At 49.6% G+C, this 24,627-nt stretch overlaps 1 protein-coding gene across 1 annotated transcript in view; it reads right to left on the reverse strand.

The window, feature by feature from the left end:
• LOC311235218 (proline-rich protein 12-like) overlaps positions 1-15,132 on the reverse strand; it is a gene marked incomplete at its 3' end in the record, with an annotated part of 62,806 nt that extends 47,674 nt beyond the window's left edge. The window contains exons 1-4 of the mRNA XM_084322620.1: positions 14,016-15,132; positions 10,716-10,873; positions 9,045-9,206; positions 3,643-8,285 (exon numbers count right to left, since the gene is read on the reverse strand). Of these exons, the coding sequence (XP_084178746.1) occupies positions 3,643-8,285; positions 9,045-9,206; positions 10,716-10,873; positions 14,016-14,098 (5,046 nt within the window). The 5' untranslated portion in view covers positions 14,099-15,132. The remainder of the gene's footprint in view (positions 1-3,642; positions 8,286-9,044; positions 9,207-10,715; positions 10,874-14,015) is intronic.
• Positions 15,133-24,627: the final 9,495 nt, after the last annotated feature.

A 24,627-nucleotide genomic window follows, 5' to 3' on the forward strand; every position in this document is an offset into this window, starting at 1 on the left:
ATAAACCAACAGCCAATAAATGTGAAGTTATCTTTGAACCTCTGTTGTCAAGCCTCGTCAATATACCCCCCCTTCCCCACTAATGGAACTGTGAGAATGGAACTTCGCTGTGAGCGTTTGCACGGTTAGCTTGCGGCTAACGTTATAACCGAACAATAGACACATGCCCCGAACCGTGGAGATCGTACCGAACGGTGTACGGTTCGAATGCGTACCGTTCACCCCTAGTAACATGTCATCTGTTCTCTAGTCTTCTTCAGTCTCAGCTTCACGTTAAGTTAAATACTCTCTACAAGTGAAACTGAAACTTGTTGCATAAGTTGTTAAGGGGGCAGTAGGCAATTAATTTACTCAGTGGATGCCTGAACACAGAATGACACCAGTATCACTGACGGCAAGCCTATAGAATATTATTCTATTTAATAATAATAATAATAATAATAATAATAATAATAATAATAATAATAATAATAATAATAATAATAATAATAATAATAATGATTATTATTATTATAAATATATAATAATAATTATAAATATTGTTTTCCTGTTGTAACAAACTCGTACCGAACCGTGACCCCAATACCGAGGTACGTACCGAACCGTGGCTTGTGTACCGTTACACCCCTACTACATTCCATAACTTTTCCTGATATTTTAGGTTTTTGCCATGGTGTCGTTTTAGAACCGGTATCGTGATACTTAGGCTGGTATCGGTATCGAAGTAAAAATGTTGCTATCGTGACTAGAGCTGCCGCGGTTACCGCATTACCGCGGTATCGCTGTTACATCACGCCCACCGCAGAGTTAAGCTGAATACAGCATCACTGCTGTTTTTTTATTTTATTTAAAAACCTAAACCTAAAAGTGCACTTTCTTCAACCTCAAACCTAAATTCCTTAGCAGCCCGTGTTACCAAGTAAACAAATCACGGAACGATAGCCACGTTAGTAGCCAGCATCAGCCAGGTTCCAACGTTAGCTCTCAGAACGTTAGCCACGTTAGTTAGCCAGCATCAGCCAGGTCCCGACGTTAGCTCTCAGAACGTTAGCCACGTTAGTTAGCCAGCATCAGCCAGGTCCCGACGTTAGCTCTCAGAACGTTAGCCACGTTAGTTAGCCAGCATCAGCCAGGTCCCGACGTTAGCTCTCAGAACGTTAGCCACGTTAGTTAGCCAGCATCAGCCAGGTCCCGACGTTAGCTCTCAGAACGTTAGCCACGTTAGTTAGCCAGCATCAGCCAGGTCCCGACGTTAGCTCTCAGAACGTTAGCCACGTTAGTTAGCCAGCATCAGCCAGGTCCCGACGTTAGCTCTCAGAACGTTAGCCACGTTAGTTAGCCAGCATCAGCCAGGTCCCGACGTTAGCTCTCAGAACGTTAGCCACGTTAGTTAGCCAGCATCAGCCAGGTCCCGACGTTAGCTCTCAGAACGTTAGCCACGTTAGTTAGCCAGCATCAGCCAGGTCCCGACGTTAGCTCTCAGAACGTTAGCCACGTTAGTTAGCCAGCATCAGCCAGGTCCCGACGTTAGCTCTCAGAACGTTAGCCACGTTAGTTAGCCAGCATCAGCCAGGTCCCGACGTTAGCTCTCAGAACGATAGCCACGTTAGTTAGCCAGCATCAGCCAGATCCCGACGTTAGCTCTCAGAACGATAGCCACGTTAGTTAGCCCAGCACCAGCCAGGTCCCGACGTTAGCTCTCAGAACGATAGCCACGTTAGTTAGCCCAGCACCAGCCAGGTCCCGATGTTAGCTCTCAGAACGATAGCCACGTTAGTTAGCCCAGCACCAGCCAGGTCCCGACGTTAGCCACCCCGCGCTCAGGTTTTATGGTTCTCGTTAAGTCGGGCTTGTCCGGTCTCGCCCCGGCCCACCCATCCTTTCGGGGGGGATCCGGACACCGGTCGGGGCAGAGCCCTGGGGACTACAGGTATTCACTCTTGGTCGACGGGAAGGGGAGAGAGGCGTGCGCCTCAGCTCCTCAACAGACCCGTCCACAGTCTACCTCGAGTGAGCCTCACGTTGTACCTTTTTTTTTTGTGGTTACCGCAGCGGTTTGAATAGCTTCGCAAATTTGTGCGGTAAGGAAAAAATCAATACCGCGGCAGCCCTAATCGTGACACTAACACCAACGTATCCAATCAACTCATAGAAAATACGCATCAGGCTATTAATCTAAAAGTATCGATACTAATACAATTTTATTGAACCGTATTTAACAGCTGGGTATCGCAATACTTTTCTAATATCCGTGTATCGTGCAACCCTAGTCCTCATCAACAGTCAATTAAGAATTTCTTTTGCTCAGGACAGCCATACTGCATATACAGGTGCAGCTCAATAAATTAGAATATCGTGGAAAAGTTATTTTATTTCAGTAATTCAATTCAAAAAGCGAAACTCTCATATTCATTACACACAGTGAAATATTTCAAGCCTTTATTTGTTTTAATTTGGATGATTATGGCTTACAGCCCAAATTTCAGTGTCTGAGAAAGTTTGAATATTACATGATAAGACCAATAAATATTTTTTAAATGTAATATAGAAATGTCGGCCTTCTGAAAAGTATGTTCATGTATGTTCCAGGGTTTCCGTTGTCCGGTAATTACCGGTATTTGACCGGCAAAATCTGTTGAAGTCCGACATATTTAATCTCTCCGGTCTTAATGTCCGGTGAAAATAATTCCCTCTAAGCACAATTTGATTATTTGAATTGTATTAAAATAGGCTAAAATTAAATAGCCTATGCGATGAACGAAACAATCATTACATTTGTTTCATCGTTGCTTCACCAAGCAGGTATAATAATGTTGTCAGCGAGAGCTTAGTGCTGGGTTTGCGAGTGCATGTGCAGCTGCAGAGCCGGAGCTGCACACCAGAAGTGCTGGCACAGTGCAGTACTCCAATTCAGCCATTGGCAATTCAGCTGTTGGGTGGGGGGCGCTGCTGAGCGGTCCCAAGATAGAAAACAGCTGAATCTGCTGCTCTGCAGCGATATACTCTCGCAAATAAGTCGTTGGGAGGTGAAGAGAGTCATCATGCAAAAACACGATAATGTTGCCGTCTCTCTCTGCCAAATTTCTCAGTTCTTCGCTTGATATAATTAATACAAATGTCCAATATAACGGAATTCGTTAGCTCATAAAAATGTGATTATAACAGACTGCTGTTTATTAATGTCGGGCGACTGCCCACAGACACCTATTTGATTTAAAGTCGGCAGCAGCACGGAGTCTCTGGACTTATTTTATTTGGAATATAATGACTGTATACGCAAAAGTAGCCTAGTTTTAAGTTAAAATATTATAAATCTACATGCATTGAGGATGTCATTCTTTATATAGCCTGCCTATCAATTGTTTTTAAGTTCAATAAACTCTGACCGGAATTTCTCTCATTTGACCGGTAGATTTAAATCTACCGGACCCTGAGACCGGCAACAATTTTTTCTAACGGAAACCCTGGTATGTTCACTCAGAACTTGGTTGGGACTCCTTTTGCACAAATTACTGCATCAATACAGCGCTGCGAAATATATAGAGTTTTCCACGATATTCTAATTTATTGAGCTGCACCTGTATATCAATCGTTTCCCATAAGCCAATATAAACAGAACGTTCCAGCCTCATGGCCACTGACCTTCAGAGGCGGTATGGGTTCATGCTGCTGCTGCTGCTGCTGCTGCTGGTTCATCTGCTCCTGCTCCTTCCCGCTCAGCTCCATGTACATGTCTTCTCTCCTCCCTCCTCTCCCTCGGCCTCCTCGGCCCCTGCCTCTGCCCCGGCCGTCCACGTTCAATCCAGCGCCACCGGCGCCGCCGCCTCCTCCTCCCGCCACCACCGCGCCGCCCGTCTTGCCCGTCATCCCGCGGGGGGAGTAGGGCTCCGGGAGCGGGCAGATGCGAGGCCTACCTCTGGGTCTGGGGGGGCCGTCTCTCTTGGGCCTGGTGGTCTTCCGGCCCCTCTTCTTGGGCCCGTCCTGCGGCAGCAGAGGGGGCGGACCGAGGGAGGAGTAGCTGGAGGAGTGGTAGAAGTCCAGGTCGCCCATCAGAGGGCTGAGAGATCCGCCCCCGCCTCCTCCGCCCCCCTTCCTGCAGCTTGACACCAGGTCGGGCAGGAGGTCGGGGAGCCGCCGGCTGTTGAGGCGGATGTCGGCCGGCTGGTCGGCCTTGTCCTCGTCGTCCTCGAACTCGTACTCCTGGGCGTAGCTCTTCTTGGGCAGGGTGTTGGGGTCCCGGCGCTCCTTCAGGAGGTGGAAGGAGCTGGACTTGAGGAGCTTCTTGGGACGCGAGGAGCAGAAGATGGGAGACTGGAGGCCCCCGGAGCTGCCGCTCCCCCCCGTCCCGGTTCCCCCCGGCCCGGAGGACAGTTTGGATCCGGCGTTGTTGTTGTTGTTGTTGCCGGCGCCGGCGGGGCCCAAGCCCATCCCCGTCTGAATCAAACCCAGCTGGTCGGTGTTGACCGTGGAGGGGAGTTCGTGGGACTTCAGGGAGTCCAGGTCCAGAGTCATGGGGTTGTTGTTGTTGGCGGACTCTCCCAGGCCTTGGCAGTACTGGCCGTACCCCTGGTCTCCGCCGCCGTGGTGACCCATCATGTCGTAGCCGGCTCCCGCCCCGTTGCCCCCGGCGCCGCCGCTCCCGCCGGCCTTCAGGGAGTCTATCCCCTCCGGACCGCCCGGCCCGTCGCTCATCTCCTCCGGCCCCGCGCCGCCCGCGCAGCTCGACTTGTAGTCGTCCGTGCAGAACATGTCCTCCATGCCGGGGAAGAAGGAGCGGTCCTCGTCCTGCAGCAGGGAGTCGGGGAAGCAGATGGACGTCAGCGGGACGAAGCGGTTACTCTGCTGCTGTTGGCCCGTCTTCTCCCCCCCGACGGGGCTGACGGCGTCGAACGGGTGCTGCTGGTCCGAGCGCTGCGGGTCCATCTGGGCCTGCTGCTGCTGCGGGGTGAGCTGAGGGTCGGCCTGGGCCTGGGAGTGGTGGGGGTGCTGCTGCTGGGCGTGAGGGTGGTGAGGATGGGCCGGCTGGTGGTGCTGCTGCTGATGGTGCTGGGGGAGGTGGTGCATGTGAGACATGTCGGGCTCGGAGAGGAAGGAGTGCAGCTCCGACTGGGAGTGGTGGTGAGACCTGTGGCGCTCGCCTCTTCCTGCTCCGCCTCCTCCTCCTCCTCCTCCGCCGCCTCGCCTCTCCTCCGCCGCCCCGCCGTCGGTGCTGGAGGTCTGGGAGAGCGAGCGCTCCAGCATGTCCAGGGAGGAGGCCACGGAGCTCTGCTTGGCCTGGCTCGGGTCCTGCTGCTGGGGGGGCGGGCCGTGGCTGTAGTGGGCCGCCGCCACCTCCAGGGCCTGGGACTGCAGCTGCAGCTGGAGCTGCGAGGCCTGCGACTGAGGCTGGGCCTGGTGCTTGCTGGAGCCCATCCTCCCACTGGCACTTTCCATCGCAGCTTGCTGTTGGCTAATAGAATGCTGCTGCTGCTGCTGATGGTGAGAGTCCATTTTGTGGTGCTGTTGATGTTGAGGATGGGAGTCCATCTTGTGGTGCTGCTGATGTGCATGAGAGTCCATTTTGTGGTGCTGCTGTTGTTGTTGTTGTTGATGTTGTTGTTGTTGGTGGGAATCCATTTTGTGATGCTGCTGCTGATGTTGTTGTGAATGGGACTCCATCTTGTGGTGCTGTTGGTGCTGCGGAAGGGAGTCCATCTTGTGGTGCTGCTGCTGCTGCTGATGGGACTCCATCTTGTTGCGCGCGGTGTGGGACAACACCGACTGCAGCAGGTGGGGCGGCCCTCGGGACTGGTCCGTGGGGGAGGAGTCCAAGAGGGACGCGGCGGCTTGAGACTGGGAGTGCTGCTGGAGCTCCGGGGTCTTCCGCGGATACGCCAAGTCGGAGCGCTCCTGGGCCTTCTGCAGGTGGGCGTGCGAGGACACGTGCTGGGAGTACGGGTCACCCCGACCGTAGTGGACCACCGAGTCCAGGTCGTCGTGGTGATGGAGGTGCGCTAGTTCGGCACTGCTCCGCCCCCCGCTGCTCCTGCCGCTTCCCACAGATCTGTCGTTCCTCTGCTGCTGTTGTTGTTGTTGTTGTTGTTGTTGATGCTGCTGCTGTTGCTGTTGATGTTGCTCCTGCTGTTTCTTCAGTGACATCTCCAGCTGGCTGTCCAAGCCGGAGATGGTCCCTCCAGACCCCGCACTGGCGACTCCGGCGCTGGAGGTGGCGCTGTGGGTACGAATGACGCTCTGGAGGTGATACCGCTCTTCCGGGCTCTTGCCCAGGTCATAGGACAGCTCTTTGCCTGCGTCCGCGGTCGGGGTCACCGACTGGGGCTGAGACTGTTGCTGCTGTGATGTTTGTTGGGGTTGCGACTGGGGGTGGTGATGGGCGGCCTGGGGGGTGGGACTCGCCTGGGCCTGCAGCAGGTGCTGGATCAGGAAGTCGTCGTCATCGTCCACCTCCTCTTGGGACCTCTGAGAACCCACTCCTAGCATGGAGGTGTCAGACTTTGCCTTGGAGGACGCGGGGTGGTAGGCCTGGCTGCGCGGGGGGGCCCTGGTGTCAGGGTAGCCCTGCGGGGAGGCCAGGAAGGCGGGGGAGAGGACCGAGGAGATGTACTTGTTGGAGCCGGCGCCCCCTGGAGACTGGGTGGCGCAGGCGGGCGCTGGGGAATGCATCCCCGGACGGACGATCCCAGAGTTGCCCGAGGCGCCCGAGGGGCTCGAGTCCGGGATGTGGTAAGACCCGCCTCCACTGCTCCTCTCATTGGCCATGCTACTCCCGGCTCCTCCCCCTGAACCGGAGTTGCCGCCTCCTCCCGCATTGTTGTTGCCGCCGCTTCCTCCGCCGGACGCGCCGCTGCCCGACGAGCTACTAGACCTTAAAAGGGCGGGGGAGTGGCCCGGCCCTCCGTAGCCTAGCGACGGGCTTCCGGCTCCGCCCAGGGAGGAGGGGAGCGATCCGTAAGCGGAGTCGGCTCCGTAGACGTCGGCGGTGGAGTACGCCTGGCTCCGCCCCCCGCCGCCCAGGCCGCCGTAGCCCTTTCCCCCGGTGCCCGAGCTCAGGTCCTGGGCCTGGGGGGAGCTGAAGCCACCGTAGGCCTGCGGGAGGTGGGAGGCCGGGGGCTGGTTGGGGGAGTACGACTGCTGCTGCTGCTGGGGTGGGGTCTGACCGGCGGGGGTCTTCACCGGGGCCACCGGGGAGCCGTAGCCGGACAGGCAGGACTTGGAGAGAGGGGCAGACGTGGAGGAGGCTGGGGGGGGCTGCTGAGGGGGCTGAGGGGGAGCGGGCTGAGGGGGAGGCTGCTGCTGCTGCCTGGAGGAGGGGGCCGAGCTGGAGCCGGAGGCGGGGATGGAGTTGGATGGGTGGGCGCCGGACGCGGCGGAGGAAGAGGAGGAAGTAGAGGAAGTAGAGGAAGCGGAAGGGGGCGTGTGGGGAGTCCTGGAGGAGGACGCGGAGCTGGCAGAGGAGTAGCCGCTACTGGAGCTGCTCTTGGTGCCTTTCCCCCCCGCGGCGGCGGCGGCGGCGGAGGAGGAGGTGGAGGAGGAGGAGGGGGGGTACGGGGGCTGGATGATTGGCCGGTACTGTTCAGTGCGGGCGGCGGCGGCGGCAGCGGCGGCCTTGAGGTCCGCGGCGGACGGGCTCTCCTCCCCCAGGGGGCTGCAGGAGAGGCTGGCGTGCCGGTGGTGGCTGGCGATCTGCTGGTACCCCGCGCCCCCGCAGCTGAGGTAGTGCTGCAGGGAGTGGGCGGCGGAGGAGGACAGCTGCGCCTGGGCCGGCGTGGGCCGCTGGTAATGCTTGATGACGCTGTCCTGCCGCGGCACGGCCCGCTCCTGCGCCAGGTTGGACTGCGCCTGGGCCGAGGAGAACACGGAGGCGTTGTACAGCTGGGACGACTGGTCCTGGAGCTGCGACGACAGCAGGTTGAACTGGTGCGACTGCAGGTGGCGGGCCGAGGACGCCTGGGCGGCGGCGGAGGAGGCGGCGCCCGTGGGGTCCTGGCCGCCCCGGTAGGCGGCGGCCGCGGCGGCGCCCTGCGAGGACAGGAGCCGGTCGAAGCCCAGGCTGGACTGAGACGGCGCCTTGATGTGCAGGAGGGGGTCGTGCGGCGACAGCAGGCCGTTGGAGGCGGGGCTGAACGCGGGCGAGTCCTGCAGGGAGAGGGAGCCCGCGGGGAAGGAGCGGCTGGAGAAGGAAGCCGGGTGCTGATAGGCCGAGAGGGCCGAGGAGGAGGGGAAGGAGCCGGAGCCGGGGAGCGCCCCGGAGATGAAGAGCTCGGCGGGGGCGGGGGTGTGCATCGCTGCCGGGGGAGACGGGGAGGACAGACACAAGTGTTATTACTCAGCGTCGGCAGCCTATTAAATTACACCGAGAGACGTTAGTCTTTCCACTCTCAATATTAATGACAGGAATCCGGCAACGCATAACATATAATAATCATATAAAAAATGCGGATCATTCCAGATCGTTGAGCGGAGCGACACACGGGGAACGTCAGCAGTAGGGCTGCAACTAATGACTATTTTAGTAGTCGACTAATCTGTCGATTATTTTTTCGATTAGTCGACTAATCGAAAAACAACTATATTTTTTTTTACTACCTATCTTTGTGAAAGTGGCTTCTCAGCTCTGGTCCAGCTGAAGACAGAGCAGAGGAACAGATTGGACATTGAGCATGACCTCAGATTTGCTTTGAGACTCTTGTCAGGACCAAACAACATCCCCAGTTATCCCATTAGTTCCCCCAAACTTACTGTCGGTCTGTTATGTTAAGCTAAGAAGTCTTCAGCTGGCTACCTATCACTTTCACAAAGATAGGTAGTGCCAAAAAAAAAAAAAAAAAAAAAAAATTATAATAATAATTTTTTTTTAATGACTAATTGACGCAACAATATCTCGTTGACGATTTTTCATAATCGACGTAATCGTTGCAGCCCTAGTCAGCAGAATGCCAAACACTGCCAAACATGGGAGCCGCTTGCAAATGTCATATTGACTAAAGTTGGCCTCCGTTTAAATGTCACCACGAGGCAGATCCATCACCGCCAGAGAGACCCACCTGTCTGCCAGGACGGCGTCCGGAACTGCGAGAGGAGGGAGGAGGCGGAGGGGGGGGGCTGGGGGCCCCGGGACTCCAGGGCCGAGATCAGGTTCATGACGGAGGCGTCGGGGCCGGAGGGACTGGCGTGGTGCAGGCCGGTGTCAAAGAGCCCGGACAGACCTGGAGACACACGGGAGAGACGGGAGGGAGGCGGGAGGGAGACACAGGAGAGACGGGAGGGAGGCGGGAGGGAGACACAGGAGAGACGGGAGGGAGGCGGGAGGGAGACACAGGAGAGACGGGAGGGAGGCGGGAGGGAGACACAGGAGAGACGGGAGGGAGGCGGGAGGGAGACACAGGAGAGACGGGAGGGAGGCGGGAGGGAGACACAGGAGAGACGGGAGGGAGGCGGGAGGGAGACACAGGAGAGACGGGAGGGAGGCGGGAGGAAAACAGGAGGGAGACACAGGAGAGACGGGAGGGAGGCGGGAGGGAGACACAGGAGAGACGGGAGGGAGGCGGGAGGGAGACACAGGAGAGACGGGAGGGAGGCGGGAGGGAAACAGGAGGGAGACACAGGAGAGACGGGAGGGAGGCGGGAGGGAGACACAGGAGAGACGGGAGGGAGGCGGGAGGGAGACAGGAGGGAGACACAGGAGAGACGGGAGGGAGACAGGAGGGAGACACAGGAGAGACGGGAGGGAGGCGGGAGGGAGACACAGGAGAGACGGGAGGGAGACAGGAGGGAGACACAGGAGAGACGGGAGGGAGGCGGGAGGGAGACACAGGAGAGACGGGAGGGAGGCAGGAGGGAGGCGGGAGGGAGACGGGAGGGAGGCGGGAGGGAGACACAGGAGAGACGGGAGGGAGGCGGGAGGGAGACACAGGAGAGACGGGAGGGAGACAGGAGGGAGACACAGGAGAGACGGGAGGGAGGCGGGAGGGAGACAGGAGGGAGACACAGGAGAGACGGGAGGGAGGCAGGAGGGAGGCAGGAGGGAGACACAGGAGAGACGGGAGGGAGGCGGGAGGGAGACACAGGAGAGAAGGGAGGGAGGCAGGAGGGAGACAGGAGGGAGACACAGGAGAGACGGGAGGGAGGCGGGAGGGAGACACAGGAGGCGGGAGGGAGACAAAAGAGGGAGACACAGGAGAGAGACAGGAGGGAGACACAGGAGACAGGAGGGAGACGCAGGAGACAGGAGGGAGACGCAGGAGACAGGAGGGAGACGCAGGAGACAGGAGGGAGACGCAGGAGACAGGAGGGAGACGCAGGAGACAGGAGGGAGACGCAGCCGTCAAACATCTTCATACTACTGACCAGTTTCACTAACATGGATTATCTTAAATCTTGTCCTAGAAAAATAAATAATAATAATATCTCATTTCAAAACTCCATAGGAAACGTTTAGAACGGTACCTTCTGTATGTGAAACCAACCTAAAAGCCATTAGCAAAATTAAGGAGAATAAATCTCACAATTTAAGTCAAAGGGTCAGGAATGGACATTAAAACATCAAATAAAAGGCTTTTCACTGACAATCTAAATCATAAGGCTTAAAAATCAATACACGCCGCCCTACACGTCCCTCAATGACAGCCTGCCAGAGGGGACGACGGACGGGGCCCGAGGACAATAACTCATGGCCCTTGTGGGCCGACAGGGAAGGTGTGTGACATTGATCTCACCCAAACTCCTTCCAGCTGCTCCCCAAGCCCCGCCCTGGCCAGAGCTCCCTGGGTGGTGATTGGTGGCATAGCCCTGCAGAGGGTGGGGGGTGGCGTAGGCTTGTCTGTGAAGGAGCTCGGACTCGGGGTGGGATGATCTTGAGCTCCCGTACACGAGACTAGGGAGGGGAAGGGAGGGGAGAGGAGAGGGGTGGAGAGAGAGAGAGTCATTAATCAATTCATTTCAGAGTAATTTGCATAAACCCTGTTTCCCCCAAAAGGTGACCCCTAAATCAACAGGCCTGATCCTGGCCTGTGGCAAGATGTCCCTATGAAATCTTTTGTCAGTCATTTTGTACCTGTATTAAAATGACACACAGCTGTTAATTTGTGTTTAATTCAAGGTTATCTGCTGGTCCGAGGTATTTGGGCGATTAAACACAGAGCCTACCCGACGGAGAATGACAATTCCTAATGACTGTAACAAAGTGAAATACAAAATTTTATGTGTAACTTTTAAGAGGGAGATAACTGGCCAATGACTGTCTAAATGGAACCGTCACCGAGGAGATTAGATAGAATGTGGGCTGAATTCCATGCACTAATGTATTCCTCAGGCTTGAACACAACTGTATCCACACACAGCACGCTTCAAATTAGGCTGAATTAAGTGGGCTATGGCTTATCAAAGAACATGTGAAGATTTGTAAACAGAATTTGACAAAGTGTGTAGACACAGAAGTAGCCTTTTTTTTTGCTAATTGCAAAGTTGAACATAAGAGCATCATCACACAGCCAGGCTTGCTTTGCATAAGACTGTGTGAAAGGAGTTGATCTGGCTGGCCAGCTAACATGCTAGCAGTAAGCTACCAGGCAGTAGCTAGGAATCTGGGCACAAGGCCCCGGGCTGCAAGGCCGCTCTTTGACGTGTAAATAAATAAACAATGTGTGACCGATGTGCAGTTCTTGGTAAAAAAAAATATCTTTCCTCTTTCATACTGACAACATAAGACTTCTATGGGGGCGATTGGTTTGCAAGCCAGTGATCGGGGGTTGAGCAGGCTATAGCAGCTGGCTAGTGCAAATTAATAATAGAATGTCTGCTTCACGCAAACATCAAAACCTAGCTATGATGGTATTTGACAAACATCGGGGGATGACAAGGGGGCCATGGTTTGTCTGTGATTAGTGTCGCGAGATTAGCAAACACTGGGTCGATGTAACAACCGTATGAACAGCTCGTCTTGTGGCGACGTTTCTTTCCTGTCAAGGCCTTCTTTTGCTGCTAAAACCCGCATCTAAACATGACGCTGGAGAGGCGATGCTAAGCTAACAGACCCGAGCTGGCGATTATCATCATTTAAATCACATTTTATTCAAAGACACATCGTCTTCTCTCGTCGTCGTCTGACCCTTTAATGGTTTTGCTTTGTTAAGAGCCTGCAGTTGCGAGTAGAATACAATACGAATGCATTGCAATTATGCAAATAAAATGATCAATCACGAGGCCAAAAGACCACCAACAACCTGGAACCCTCATCTCTCTCAGAGTGTTATTATTATAAATATGAACCCCCCCCTCGCAGTGAATGTTACACATTTAGCTACCGATCCTACGGTGTTTGAGTCAATGCAGGCTGTTGGGGAGTTATTATTATCAATAACACTCAGTTGTTATTATGATCACTAACAGTCGGTGTGTAGTGTAGCAGCAGGGCGGACTGCTTTGTGAGCTCATCTCTCTGCAGCCGCTTTCCATCGCGCTCATGTGGATTTGTCATCAATAGGTAAAATGTGTCCGTGACGAGTCCCCGGGGGACAACAGCCCCATTATGTCCTGCCCCCCTCCTCAGTCTACTAAACTGTCAATCACATTCAATTCATTTCCAACCCCCACAATACGCACTACTACTACTACTACTACTATATCTACTACTACTATAATAACTAACTAATACTACAACTACTATATCTACTACTAGAACTGCTACAACTATTACAACTACTAAAACTACTATCTACTAAAACCACTAAAACTACTATATCTACTACTACAACTACAACAACTATACTACTATAACTACTATATCTACTAAATCTACTACTATAACTACTGTACTACTGATCTACTACCTACCTGATCACTATTTATAATATTCACAATGCAACTATTTTGGATGACAATGCACACAACGGCAAGGCATGACACGGGTGTTGACCATTTGTTTACATGATGACACATCGTGCACAAGCAATGTGCATGTGTATATGTAATGTGTGTGTGCGTGTGTATGAGTGTGTGTGTGTGAGTGTATGTATGAGTGTGTGTATGTGTATATGAGTGTGTATATGTATGAGTGTGTGTGTGTATATGTATGAGTGTGTGTGTGTATATGAGTGTGTACATGTATGAGTGTGTTGAGTGTGTGTATATATGTATGAGTGTGTGTGTAATGTAATGAGTGTGTGTGTATATGAGTGTATATGTATGAGTGTGTGTGTGTATATGAGTGTGTATATGTATGAGTGTGTGTGTGTGTGTATGTATGAGTGTGTGTGTGTGTATATGAGTGTGTGTGTGTGTGTATATGAGTGTGTGTATATGTATGAGTGTGTTTTTGTGTATATGTATGAGTGTGTGTGTATATATGAGTGTGTATAGTATGAGTGTGTGTGTATATGAGTGAGTATATGTATGTGTGTGTGTGTGTGTGTATATGTATGAGTGTGTGTGTGTGTGTATATATGTATGAGTGTGTGTGTGTGTATATACATGTATGAGTGTGTGTGTGTATATGAGTGTGTGTGTGTATATGAGTGTGTATAGTATGAGTGTGTGTATATGTATGAGTGTGTGTGTATATGTATGAGTGTGTTTTTGTGTATATGAGTGTGTGTGTAATGTGTATATGAGTGTGTATAGTATGAGTGTGTGTGTATATGAGTGAGTGTGTATGTGTGTGTGTGTGTATATGTATGAGTGTGTGTGTGTGTATATATGTATGAGTATGAGTGTGTGTGTGTGTGTATATATACATGTATGAGTGTGTGTGTGTATATGTGTGTATAGTATGAGTGTGTATATGTATGAGTGTGTGTGTGTGTGTATATGAGTGAGTGTGTATATGTATGAGTGTGTGTATATGTATGAGTGTGTGTGTATATGAGTGTGTGTGTATGAGTGTGTGTGTGTATATATATGTATGAGTGTGTGTGTGTGTGTGTGTATAATGTGTGTGTGTGTGTGTGTGTGCGTGTACATGTGTGTGTGTATATGTATGAGTGTGTGTGTGATGGGAGCCTGTCTGACTCAGTGCATACCTCGCCTTCGCAGACCTCTCGTAAGTCCATCCTGCTCCAGCGCCCAGATCACCGAACCCTGTTCCCGGGTAATTTCTATCCATTTATGTGACGTGTGAACGGGGGGACGAGGACAAAAGCAACAGAGGAAATCGGGATTGAAACCAGATTGTTGTGTGAAAAATAAATCCCGTCTAACCCCCCGCACTCGATTTTCTCTAAGCTATGTTCCCGGCTTCATAGGCGAGTCGTTCAGGCAGGGGGTGAAAACAGCATATTGAGAGAGAGAGCAATGGAGGAGCAGGAGGAGAGGAGGGGGTCTGGGGGGTAAATACTCCTCCGAAATCACTCAGTCTCCGATCCTAACGCGTTCCCCGTTGATCATTTCCACCAATGCGAATTTGTTCCCAAACCATGCACGGTCATGATGAAAATGAGGATGGTGGTGGTGGTAGTGATGATGGTGGGTGAATTGCTGATAAACATTTGATCATCGAACGCGTCCTTTTCCTCCGCCGTGTCCCTCTCTCTCTCGCTCTCCCTCTCCTCCCCCTTTCTTCAGTAGCTTCTCGCTGGTGATTCTAGCACCGCGGGTTGAAACATGATGGCAGATGATAAGCCATGGCGTGGTGGTGTCTGTCGGTCGGTTGTTGTTGCTGCGACCGTTTTCCTCTCAGACGAGCGAAACAAAAACACAAATCGTGATTTTTTCCCCCCTGTGTGCATGCAAATTCACTCCCGCCCCCTCCGGAGTCGTTGTGTGCTAAGCTAGCTGTGGCTAGCTGATGCTAAGTTAGCTAGCCGCTGATGCTAAGTTAGCTAGCTGATGCTAGCTGCTGGTGCTAGCCGAGGATGCTAGCTGATGCTAGCCGAGGATGCTAGCTGGCCTGTCGACGCATCAAAATAAAACAGGGCTGCTATATTTTTTTCCTTTTTTTTTTAAAGCTCGCTCCCCGGTCTATCTTCTATCTCCGCCATCCGCAAAAAAAACGACAACGACGACAACACTACACTCCGTGGAGGGAGACACCGTCGTGGTCGCGAAATGAGACGGTAAAGACGTGTAAATAAAGTAGGCCTCGTTTAATATTTTTTAGTCATTTTTCCTCTGAAGACGCCATGTTTGAAGGCGGCTCTCTCTCTCTCTCTCTCTCTCTCTCTCTCTCTCTCTCTCTCTCTCTCTCTCTCTCTCTCTCTCTCTCTCTCTCTCTCTCTCTCTCTCTCTCTCTCTCTCTCTCTCTCTCTCTCTCTCTCTCTCTCTCTCTCTCTCTCTCTCTCTCTCTCTCTCTCTCTCTCTCTCTCTCTCTCTCTCTCTCTCTCTCTCTCTCTCTCTCTCTCTCTCTCTCTCTCTCTCTCTCTCTCTCTCTCTCTCTCTCTCTCTCTCTCTCTCCGCCCGCGCGCCGCTCAGACACACACGCGCGTACTCTGTCTGCGTTGACCTCCATTCACTCTGTCAGCCTGCTGTGAGATCAGAATGAACATTTACTGTCTGTCACCATAACCATAAGAACAGCGCAAGTACAGTAGTACCGACAAAGTTTGGCATCCAACCAGAGTGCAAATGTAACCGTAAAGTGCAATAGTAATATGCAATGTACATGACATTAAACTGGGTATAAAATAGGGCTGGGCAATTCATCGGAAAAAAATCGCGATCTCGATTCATAGTTATGACGATTTTTTTAATTAAAAATAAATAAATTATAACATTGTTTTTTTTCTTTTTACTTTACTTTACTTTATGATTGTATTGAAAAAATAAGAATCGTGAGAGAATCGTGATCTCAATTCTTAGAGAGAAAAATCGTGATTCACATTTTAGCAAGAATCGCCCAGCCCTAATATTATACATTAGTACTACTTACTGACTACTGAGTAGTGCTAATCAGTAGTATGTATAGTAAGTCATACTGGCCAGTGGTATAACTAGTACGAGTAGGTAAGGGACATATATATTTGTATATATGTAAAAATTATTATATGCAGGTATATTCAGACAGATGTGGATATATATATATATATGGAAGAACAAATATATAGTATATACGGCATTATTGTACATGCAATCATACAGAGTTATATGGTAACATAACAGACAGTAGACAGTTTACAAGACCAAATAATAACCGGAACGATGGGGGGGGGGTTAATGCATGACGATATTTACGTCAAATCCTATTTATAAGACTATAGGTCTTTCCTGCAGCTGCGGTCACCTCCTGCGTTCACCTCCTGAGTTGTATTTCGATGGCATTGATTGATTGATTGATTGATTGATTGATTGATTGATTGAAAACTTTATTAATAGATTGCAGAATGGGTACAGTACAGTACAGCTCAATACATACAATTGTTAAGGGGATGCAGACCAGAGAAAGACTTTCGTCTTGTTTACATCAGGGCCCCCCATTTTCAATTCATCATAACATATATGACATACACGACATACAGGTAGACAGTACTGCTACATCTATACATTTATGACAATGATGACATACCAGATTTGCAAATACAGTACATCCATAGCAGGCTGTATCAGGGACACGCAGATCCGTGACAACAACGATGTCGTTTACCAAATCAGATGCAGATAAATGATTAGCCCATCAATAAATTTTATTTGGAGAACCCATGACTCTGTACAGGCCTCGCATGCAGTTGGACCGGACACCAGCAGGGGGCGACCTCACCAAGAAAGTCTGAGGGGAGAGCCTTGTGTTCCAAACGTCACAGCAGAAAAGAGATTCTTATCTAGCAGCACACTCTCAGGAGCAGAAACAGAAAAAAGCATTTCATATAAAAGTATTCTGTATTTTTGTATGACAACTAATAAAGAAACTTGAAGCTCTCTTATACTTTATCAATGTCTCGATATCGAGAGTAAATTTCAGTCTAATTTTCATTATAGAATATAAAGAGGATATGAAAACTGCGTGGCGGCACGGTGGTGTTCGATTCCCGCTTGGGGACCAGGTTGCCGCATTGCCAGGTACCCAGGTGGGGTATCTCCCGGGCCTTTCTGTGTGGAGTTTGCATGTTCTCCCCCGTGCTAGCAAGGGTTTCCCCTCCCGATAAGATAAACCCAATGGAAAAACATGCACAACAGATCGCTAACGCTGTCACGTCCCTGAAGAAGACGGACAGGAGCACTTGGATTGGTCCCTGGGGCGCGGCCCCACGCCGCAGCCCCTGTCTGCTCCCAGCTGCCCTTGGGGGGAAGGACGGCGGGATGGGTCAAGCGCGACTTAATTTCATCAGCGACCCCAAAAAAATGCACGTGTTCCTGTGTGTGTCGCCCATCACATGTGTGTGTCACTGCATGATGAATAAAGACTTCTTCAAAAGTCCAGTTTATATTATTATATAAAGCATGTTGTTGCCCTCTGGTGGTGTAATTAGTGTACTGCAAAAATTTAAATGCCAATGATTTTTTTTCTACCTCTATAAATTTTTTTATCAGATTGTTATTATCAATTAAATAAAGATGTAGTGTCACAATATCAGCTTGTCAGTTGAATTATATATGTGCTGTATACACTATTATGTACTATATACTATTATATATACTATTATATACTGCAGGTATACTATACTGTAATGTGTACTATGTGTGCACTGAAATGTGTACTATATGTATTTACTATGTATGTATGTAAAAATAAAAATGAAACGTAAGTCTTCAGGGGTAGGGCCCGACAAGCCTAGTGCTTCTCCCTAGCCCTTTTCGGACAATTGGACAATGCTGCAATAGCAGCTGGTAAAACTTTGGTGATTTATGAAATGACCGTTGTTATGTGTCCAAAGCCCGAAATAAAAAATAACTGAACTGAACTGAAGTGAACCACATTCTGATAAGATGCTCTATGGGCCAGAGTTCAGACCTTCTGACCTTATTTTAAGAGAGAGAGACCCCACATAAACCCATTTAGTCTTTTTAGGGGGGTTATCTTTAGGGGGAGATAGCAGGACAACGGTAGATCATTAGGGGGAGATAGCAGGTCAACAGTATATCTTTAGGGGGAGATAACAGGTTAACAGTAGATCTTTAGGGGGAGATAGCAGGACAGGTCAACAGTAGATCTTTAGGGGGAGATAGTAGCTCAACAGTAGATCTTTAGGGGGAGATAGTAGCTCAACAGTAGATCTTTAGGGGAAGATAGCAGGTCAACATTAGATCTTTAGGGGGAGATAGCAGGTCAACAGTAACTTAGATAACACATATAAGTGTTGACGTCATCTGAAAGCTGGGAACCTGGAGATTAATGTGAGATGCAGCTCAGCACTGTCATAGATCTGTAATAAACACTGTTTTGGTTAGGCACCCATTCAAATTGTGAACGTTTAGAGTGTATAAGGGCTCTTCATGATAGGAGTGTGTGACGGCCATTCTCATGCTCCGCTGTTTCATCAATTCTAGCTTTTGGGTCGATACTTAGTTACACAGATTTGGTGCAAAATTTAACCATTTTTGACCACTCGAGAATTGATGAATGTGGTAAAAGGGAAAAAAAATCCAAAATACCACATTAAGTCACCAAGACCTTGAGGAACACCATAGAAAATGAATAGGGTGATTTGGTATAAAATACTTTTGACATCTGGAGATTTCTGTAAGAATTGCATTTTTCAACAATTGCAAGCACTTCTGTTCTGGAGATTCACCGCCTCAGAACCCCCCCCCCCCTTATTGTCAATAAAGCCATGCGTCTCTCTCTCTCTCTCAATTCAATTCAATTCAAATGGGCTTTATTGACATGGGAAACATAGGTTTACATTGCCAAATCCAAACAAAACAATCAAACAGAGAAATCAGTACAGTACAGAAGGAACTATTTTGTGTGATTGACAGTCTTTATGGTGGTTGTATTCTGTTGGATGTCCTTTTCTTGTCACACAGCTCACAAATCTTGCTGCTGTGTTTGCACATTGTTGTATTTCTCCCAGTAGGTATGGGAGTCTTGAGTTATTTTCCATGTTTTCAAAGTCTCTTTGGGTGTTATATGTATATGTTATATGTATAATTTGTGGGAAGTATATGTCTCTGATGTCTTGGTATAGTGGGCAGGTTGTTAAGAAGTGTAGCTCGGTTTCCACCTCTTCTTGTGTGCAGTGGGTGCACAGTCTGTCTTCTCTTGGAAGCCAGGTCTGCCTATAGGGCTGACCCCTATTAGTCGATTAGTCGACTAATCGGTCGAAAGGAGCCGTAGTCGACTAGCCAACCTCTTCGTCGAATAAAAAAAAAATAATAATAATAATATTTATAATTTTTTTATTATTATTATTTTTTGTATCATTCTTTCCAAAATAAAAGAGGCCTAGAAGCGTGGCTAACGCTAATGGCACGCATACCAGAGGCTAACTGCCTACGAAAACAGGCACAGAGGCACTGAAAGAGGATTTCACCCATCTAATGAACACACTAGACTAGACAAATATCAAGATGTATCCATCAGTGGAGCAATTGCATGCTTTTGCAGAGGACAAGAAGGCTTCAGTTGACTCCTTCAGACATTAAGCGCCCCCCACAGCCCAAATGGAATGATAAAAAATAATAATAATAATTAATAAATTATAAATATTATACTTTTTATTTTTTAGTCGACCATTAGTCGACTAACGGCAAATTTTGGCCAATCATAGTCGACCATCCAAATCCTTAGTCGGGGACAGCCCTAATATATATATATATATATACAGTATATATATATATATATGGTCAATTGAAAATGGGGTGCCCGGAGGTAAATGAGACTATGTCTTTCCCTGGGCTACATCCACCTGCCGGTTGTGTGTATTGAGGCGTGCTGCGTTGTACCCATTCTGCAGTCTGTTGATACGATTTTCAATAGATATTATGTCAATCTATATGTCATGCTGGCTCGCGCCGTGTATCACCTGTTTTTAACAGAGTGAAGTGCTGCGCAGGGCCATACAGTGTGGCCACATTCCCCACTTGTGTTTCATGAGGACGGGGAATTGTATGAGGGGCCGTCTAGGCCATATACCGTCACTGTCACATATTGAAATGTGTCTCGTATGTCCACACTCCCCACTCGTGTTATGTAATGGCACGACGACGGGGAATTGTGGTTTTAGACATATATGTATATGGTATATTGTGAATGAAATACACTGGGGTAAATGAGACTATAATGTCTTTTCCTTGGTCTGCATCCCCCTAACAATTGTGTGTATTGAGGCGTGCTGCATTGTACCCATTCTGCAATCTGTTAATACGATTTGCAATCGATATTAATCGTGTGTGTTGGATATGACGTTTAGGCATATCCCCCATGAGAAAATGCCTGATATGATGCTAGACGGCTTAATGCCATTTTGCCTCGCCTGTGGGGAGGCACAATGGTAGCAGGTCTTGCGTTTTTTGTCATCGACAGGTCCTTTTTCAGTAAAGAAAAATTACTGTCTGATGTGCTGGTTTTGGTCAAGTGCCCCACCGATTCTATTATTATTGTAATATAATTTGACCCGCTGCCTCCTGGCGTTTAGCCCAGGCGTTGCACTCGGCGGGGGCATTGAACTTAATCGTGTGTGTTGGATATGACGTTTTTAGTTTATCCCCCATAAGAATATACCTGGTATGATTTCTGACTGTGTCTGATACTAGATTGTTCAGTGACCCTAAAGTCTCGATTCAAACACCACCGTGCCGCCATGCAGTTTTCATATCCTCTTTATATTCTATAATGAAAATAAGACTGAAATTGACTCTCGATATCGAGACATTGATGATAAAGTATAAGAGAGCTTCAAGTTCAAGTCTCTGTTATTTATAATAACGTTAAAGCCGCTGTATCCGGTGGCGCTCAGCCCGGAGGCAGGCGGGCGGTGTCTGGTCCCATTTTCTCAAATTGGGGCCGGCGTTATGCCTGAAGGGGGTCCTTTACAATCTATTTGTAGCAGGGTGGATTATCCCTGCTTCGTGGGAACGGTTGCTGGCAGTCACAAGGTAGCTGGACACAGTAGAGCTCCGTCTGACTGCACCCTCGTCTTTGGGCCTGGATCGTCGACTGGAGGCTGGTAGTGTGAGTGGATGGGGCCCGGGATTTACCAACCTGGTCTGGTACTCTGGTCTTCCTCCCCTGCAGCAGGGCGGTCAGCAGTACTCCCCAACACGCTCCCACTTCCCCCAGTTGCTCCTTAAACCCTCCCACACCTAGTGACTGAATTGTAAATAAATACCCTGGGTTCCCCCCGCAAGCAGTACCCTCCCTCAGTGACCCTAGAAACCTTACAATGAAAAGGGAAAGGTGGAATAGGAAGGGGTTAATTATGTTAACGTTACCCACACCAAAAGAGTTGCTGAACCGCTCATGAATGGACACGCACACAGAACTCCCATCTAATTCTTTAATGTTAGCTATACTGGTCAGTTACAATGATTTAGTGATAATGACCAAATGGACTGAAGTCCCACTATAGTTCCGCTTGTAACTCCATACCTCATAACCACGTATATTATACACCCACCTCTGGGTTAATATCAGGGATAATATACTTCAATGTGTTTGACTCATCGCCCACGTCTGGGTCTTCACCCTGTATAGTACCTCCAAAAGGCTTTAATTATACGGCAAGAATAATACCTCTCTAGGCTTTATTTATAATGCACCAGGTCTGTAACTTCCCCACAGGGAAAGAGTTAATTAGATGGGAATTATTATTAAACACAAACATGTTATCACACTCAAAGAAAATGAAAAGAAATCAAAAGGTGGGCCCACAAATACCTTTACAAAAGCCCTATGCTAATGGGGTACCCCTAGAACTGTGGTTAGCAACGTTAGCTTCGCCCGCGGCCCGCACCACACTGTGTACTGTGTTATAGCTCCGGAGCGTAGATGCTCAATTGTACTCAACCAACATGGCGGCCTCGCCGCACCACCGTCGTCCGGAAGGCAAGATGGCGTCGAACGCTCTCGGCGAGGGGACTAGCAGGCGGAGCTGGAGCAGAGAGGCAGTGCTGGCTGAGAGCGTGTGCTGGGCGATGGCGACCTCTGTTGGTCGGGACGAACTCCCGTGTGTTGCAGGCAGCCTGGTGTAGATCTGGTCGTAGGCAGCCTGGTGTAGACTGGTTGTAGGCAACTGGTTTGGTCCACGCGCGTATCTAAGCTCGCCCTCACTAACACTGCAGCTACACTCTGGGTCCTCAGACAGCCCCCCTGCTAGCCGGGATATATGATAACGCAGGGTGTTTCTAAAACACCAGTCCTCTTCACGCCACGCTGGCAGGGCGCCTCGCTAGAGGGAATAACTTGAACTAAAACCCCTCAGGGCGATACCGCATTCCTTCTAGGATAACTCGTTGTATCGCTAGGGTATTCCGTAAGGCAACATGCAACACGCTTCTACGTTTGCTGGTATAAGATAACCCGTAATATACTCAAGTTCAATACGGGGCTCTTCCAGACACAACCGATCACATCCAAGTCCAATGTCGAAGAGGCTGGTTCCTCGCCCTTCCGTCTACTTCCTCCTCCGTCTCTCGTACGCTCTCTGCCTGCCACCGCGCCCCCTGCTGTTACCGCCTACTAGCTCCACAGGGAAAAGGATTGTAGAATAGAATCCAGTAATGCCGTTTATAATCCATATTTCGGCCGGTAGAAGAAAGAGAAGCTTGCGTCATTGTTCGTGAGAATATCAATGGAAACTAGTTAGTAGGTCTTGGTGCATCAGGGGAGATGAAAAGGCAAGTCAGCACTTCTGAATAATATTCCTATTTTCAGGATGCTACATATTCATATGTGTATATGACGTTTCGGTCTTCTCCCTCGGGATGTGAGGGGCTGTACTATATTTATTCATTAAATATCTTGTATCCAGCTCCTCTGGTCAGCCATGAGCGCGAGCAACACGCTGCGTTAAAAAGTCGGTCTTCTCCCTCGGGAGAAGGCCTGATGTGAGGGGCTGTACTATATTTATTCATTAAATATCTTACATCCAGCTCCTCTGGTCAACCATGAGCGCGAGCGACACGCCGCATTGCCGCTCCCACTGAGAGAAGGTAAGCGGTGACGTATTGTATTTACATCTGTATTTACATATCTGTTTTTTGCAAAAAAGGGGTTCCCCGCTATCCATCGGCGGATATATAGGGAGTCTTGGGGACCCTCGCTAGCTCTGGCGTTAGCAACCAGGGGAGTTGCGTGCGCACCTTCCCGGTTCGGGTTGTTTATTCACGGTTCTTTTTCGTCTTGCTCTGTTTCTGGCTCTGCTGTGATACAGCAGGTGCCACAGCCACGACGGCCAGACAAAATCGGTTTCATTCTGAATTGTGTTGGCAAAATAGGTCGATTTTCCGGTCCCAGTAAAAGCGGGTGGTGGAGGTTCAGACCCGTGCCACACGTGTCTCCCAATCGTTTGATTTTAGGAGGAGGCATGGTGAAGGTTCCCATCCTCGTCATCCCTACTGCTGCAAAGGGGGATGACGTCTGCCCACACAGGGTGGCCCTACTTGTCATTTGAATATGGGGTGGAAGAACGCACAGTGGTACTGTGCTGTGTTTTCCCCCCCGACTCATATATGAGTGGATGACGAGAGGAGTTTTTAGCTCGGCCACTGGGTTATGTCACATCTCACGTGGCGGACTTCACCGACTCCCCCTAACGTGGGGTGCCGGGCCAATGCGGTGGGGAGGTAGTGGGCCTATTCTGCCTCCCTACGGCCTAACATATTGGTAATTAGAGGTCAGTGCTTCCGGGTTTCGGGTGTTTTTCAAACCTGCCGTTAGGAACCGGGCACACCCCCGGATCTGTCGGAACAGCATAGAAACAGCGTGTGTACAGATGGGAAGGAGGGTTTTTTATGTAGGTTTCCCTCGTCCGGGCTGACAGACTAAGGTATTGGTCAGCCTGTAGGTCCCTGTAACCCCTGGGGGGCTCTGTGAGAGGGCTCGTCTGGTTAGACGCAGCCAGAGACCCCCAAGAGGGGGTGATGTGGCAGGCCTGTGGTCACAAGGGGGGGCCCCCACCTATGGTTTCAAGTTTCTTTATTAGTTGTCATACAGAAGTACAGACTACTTTTATACAAAATGCTTCTTTCTGTTACACTCCAGGGACTGTGCTAGACAAAAATAGATAAGTATAAAATAAGTATAGCAGTATAAAATAGAAGTCAAGTACGTAGACAAAAGTGTTCAGTATATACAAAATGTACAATGCAGAGTAGAAGTAACTGAGTAAATACAATATACTATATACTATACAATATACAGTACAAAGCAGAAATGGGATGAGGTACAATTTACAGTAAGGTGTAATGAGGTATGGGTTGTAGTGCAAATTCTTTACCAATAAATATAAATTGTGTTTAGGTGTTCTAAAGTGGGTAAAGTGGGTGCTGCAGTGAGTTGTTTGTTTAAAGTGAGTGTGTGCGTGTGGATGTGTGTGCTGTGAGTGCATTTGATGGTTGACTTGACTTGACTTGATGGTTGTTACATAGTGTTATTGTTTGTTGAGCATCCTGATGGCCTGGGGATAGAAGCTTCTTCTGAGTCTCTCTGTGCTTGCCATGAGACTCCGGTATCGCTTGCCTGACCGCAGCAGTTCAAAGAGGCAGTTGTTTGGGTGGCTGGAGTCTTTGATAATTCTCTTAGCCTTACCCATGCACCGCTTG

Source organism: Notolepis coatsorum (assembly GCF_963971535.1).
Source record: "Notolepis coatsorum genome assembly, chromosome: 10".
NCBI classification, from domain to species: Eukaryota; Metazoa; Chordata; class Actinopteri; order Aulopiformes; family Paralepididae; genus Notolepis; species Notolepis coatsorum.